General features: G+C 39.5%; 1 protein-coding gene across 1 annotated transcript; it reads right to left on the reverse strand.

The window, feature by feature from the left end:
• Nucleotides 1–1,626: 1,626 nt before the first annotated feature.
• LOC135440518 (E3 ubiquitin-protein ligase COP1-like) lies at nt 1,627–2,899 on the reverse strand. Its single transcript, XM_064699731.1, has 4 exons — nt 2,746–2,899; nt 2,422–2,683; nt 2,245–2,340; nt 1,627–2,173 (listed from the first exon to the last, which is right to left on the reverse strand). Exons 1-4 carry the CDS (start codon nt 2,791–2,793, stop codon nt 1,773–1,775), a joined length of 807 nt encoding a protein of 268 aa, XP_064555801.1. The 5' UTR covers nt 2,794–2,899; the 3' UTR covers nt 1,627–1,772.
• Nucleotides 2,900–3,480: the final 581 nt, after the last annotated feature.

The following is a 3,480-nucleotide window of genomic DNA, read 5'->3' on the forward strand; positions in this document are numbered from 1 at the left end:
AGCTGCCATAGGAACGATCGGTCGAAAATTGGATTCTTGTACGAAAAACTTAATGTTTTTCAAGATATCTTAACCTTGCTCGGCATTAACTATTTTCCCTGTGCTTCCTAAATTCGAGCAAAGCATTTTGAAAAGGTTCGGTCTACAAGGGTATTAAAATAAAGAAACCCAACTATAAAGACATATAAAAATCAAAACAAAGGCTACATTTACTGAGCTATGCTAACTAGGACAGTTTTAAGCCGATGCTTTAAACTTGAAAGATCATATTTAATAAATCAACTTAATTTGACCTTTCACATTTTATAACGACTAGTAATTGGTTGCACTTAATAACGAATCAATTTAAAACTACAATTCAACACAGTTATTTTATATAAATCATATTTGATTCGTTTTCGAACAACTTAATGTATAAATTAAATAAGACGCAATTGAGAAGGAATCATTTTAAATACATTAAAGCTAAATCTTTATATCCTTCTGACATTGCATCTGTGCATGCAATCGAATACATTAGAAAGGGGCGCCAGGGTAGTCGATTTAAAAATAAACACAAGAAGTTGCACGCAGTATCATTTTCTCGTTACGTAAAGGATATTCTTGGCCACGTTGCGTAAAGCGTGGCAGAAAACGTGACTGCACTCGGTCGCCGACCGGCTCGCAGTCCCGAGCACGTTGATAACAAACGTGCATTCATAAATATCATCTGTTGAGTTGGTGGTGTTGCTGTTGTGAAACCACAACTGCGATGGCAGCGGACGCGTCGCGACGGACGGACGGAAGGACGGACGGTTCTTATAACTTGGGATGACGTTTCAGCAGTCTCACAAGCTGTTGATGACGATTCGTTGTTGTCGGAAGTGCTCAAAATCATGATAACTAAACCCATGTCCGCTTATGTCAATGTCGCTGTCCGGTTGCCAGCTACTCTGTGTCCTCAGACAGGTAAATGCTCCTAATCTTGTCGCTGCTTGAATTCCCCATGGGTAAATTTTCTTCCTAAGAGTCAACAATCAGGCGATTTCTCGTCGGCTGTAAGATACGTTTATAATATGAGTTTGCACCTAACACCTTGATAATAATTGTAAGCCAAGCGGTGCCGATTGAGCTGCCAAATTCGAAAAACTTAATTAACCGAACATTTTGATGCGTTTTATTTCAATTTTTCCACTTCAGTCAAGTGGATCCCGCCCAAACAGACGCAAGCTTTAACGGTGCCGAGAACATCAGCTGATCGCTGTAAAGTACGATTGTTATCGATCTCCGCTGTAAAATGCAACAATGCGCTCCTATAAACAATCTAGGTGCTACAACAATTCAAAGTTGTTTGTATGAAAATAAAATTTAGTCGAAATATTGCGAAACAAACCTAACAGGTGCTGATTTAGATAATTAACTGGTGGGAGATGCTGATTTTGATTGTATTCATAAAGAAAGTATGAACTCATAAAAAAATAGAGCAAAATCTACATTGATTTAGCTAAGGCAGCTAAACTAAACCCATATTCTAAACAACAGAAGCTGCAATAAGGAGCCAAACAATAAGTACACAATTCAACGGTTATTTTATACAACATGTAATTAGATTTTTTTTCTTTTTTGGCTACTGAAATAACATGCACGAATTAATAAATATTAAAGTTATTAACTAAATTAGGAATGATAGTAAATACATTTAAGTTTGGATATCATGAAATCATTAATTCTTTACATCCAAATTTGAATATCTTTTGTAAGGGACAAACGCATTCAATGCGAAGTCACATGATCTAGAAATAAATACGAAAAATACGACGCAAAGTCAATTTCTCGTTACATAGTGGACATTTTTTGGTCGCACGGACCGCAGCCACGATGCAAGCGTGGCAGAAAACGTGACCGCACTCGGTAGATGCCGGCTCACGGCCGCGGACACTTTCAAAGCAAACCGGGCATCTATAAACATCATCTGTTGAGCTGTTGTTGCTTGACGACGAAGGGGTAGATGCAACAACCGGGCCGGGCGGGGCCATAGGTACCCGCTCTTGATTGTTGCTGCGACGAGCAAAAAGCGCACGACGGCGAGGGTTTTCCGGGGTGCTTAGATCTATAAACGCAACAGGAGTGCGAGGTCTTGGCGGACTCGTATTATCACTGTCCGAAAGATTAATCGAATCCACTGGCCGTCGAGCTAAAAGGATAACATAAGTTTGCGTATCAATTGCGCGTAGACATACGAAAATTTCCTTAAAGTGAACTCACGGTTAGCACCTGGAGCAGGGCTGAAACGCGCTCTTATGATTCTGGGCGGCGAAGCGAAGCGAACCGACTCCCAATCACGTTCTCCTACTCTCCTACCTACACTCACATGTTAATTGCATAGAGAATATTTTAGTAGACCAGATTAGAGCGATGCATGTATTTAAAGTGTTTACTTACCTAGACCATTGGTTCCATTATTACGACCGGTTCTCAAAACTGGAGGAGAATCAGGAGTTCCACCAGCTGCACGCGACGACGAGCCGCTGGTGCTTACATTCACGGTGCTGGTGTTGGGAGTGCTTCCATTCATGTCGCTGTCTTGCTGTGCACTACTCTCATTGTTATCAGAATGGACAATGTTACTGTTCTCGTCACTGCCAAAATTCTCAATGGATGCGTTTCCTTCGGGACTCTCAACGGTTCGGCGATTTCTCGACGTCTGTAAGACATTTTTACAATTTGAGCATGCTGTCTACAGTGTGGCAGTAATTGTTAGCTAACCGGTGTCGAGGAGGCTGCTAAATTCCAAAAATTAAATAAACCGAACATTTTGATGAGTCTAATTTATATTTATTTCGCTCGAATCAAATGTATCCCGCCCTAACAGACGCATATGTCTAAATCTTTAACGGTGTGTTGTGCGCAACAGCTGCTCGCTATCATCTACGATTGTTATCGATTTCTAATGTAAAATACAAACGTACGCTGTTAAATACAATCTAGCTGTTACAACACATTTGAATTGTGTGTATAAACATGTGAATAAACGAAATATTGTCAAGCAACCCGTATGGAGGCTATATAAAATTAGGTGTGTAATTCTTGCATCTAAAATTTGAATGCTTATCAGGATATCTTGATTACTCTGATCCTTACATATAAATGCCGTAGAAGCGATACGTTGCAAGTTAGTTTCTTGTATGTACAACGTTGCTTTTCAAGATATCTTAATTTGCATACTTTTTTTGCCTTATATGGCAACCGTGATGGTGACATAGTTCTCTTTGGTAAAGCATTTTATTATTTCAGCAGCAATTAATCTGCAGAAATTGTATTATTTTTAAAATTTTCTAAATCTAAACTGATAGCACTTTTTGAATGTGCTCGTTAACTGTATTTCGTTAAGTGAGTAAATCTCTCTTAGCAATCCACAGAGTAACGAGTTCATAACATAGCGATAATGAGCGCGATATATATCGATACATTTGGCCTGCGCTTGCGACAGCTGAGCGCATT

The sequence above is a fragment of the Drosophila montana genome, unplaced genomic scaffold (assembly GCF_035044405.1).
Source record: "Drosophila montana isolate Dmon_TW-CO22-7 unplaced genomic scaffold, ASM3504440v1 contig_1624_1, whole genome shotgun sequence".
Lineage (NCBI taxonomy): Eukaryota > Metazoa > Arthropoda > Insecta > Diptera > Drosophilidae > Drosophila > Drosophila montana.

What these genes read in the sequence shown, in the direction of transcription:
- LOC135440518 (XM_064699731.1), bottom strand. Translation starts at nt 2,793, where the DNA reads ATGTTCGGTTTATTTAATTTTTGGAATTTAGCAGCCTCCTCGACACCG. An exon ending in TAGCAGCCTCCTCGACACCG is followed by an intron (nt 2,684 to 2,745) that starts GTTAGCTAACAA and finishes AATGTCTTACAG; the next exon opens with ACGTCGAGAAATCGCCGAAC. An exon ending in TAATGGAACCAATGGTCTAG is followed by an intron (nt 2,341 to 2,421) that starts GTAAGTAAACAC and finishes ATGTGAGTGTAG; the next exon opens with GTAGGAGAGTAGGAGAACGT.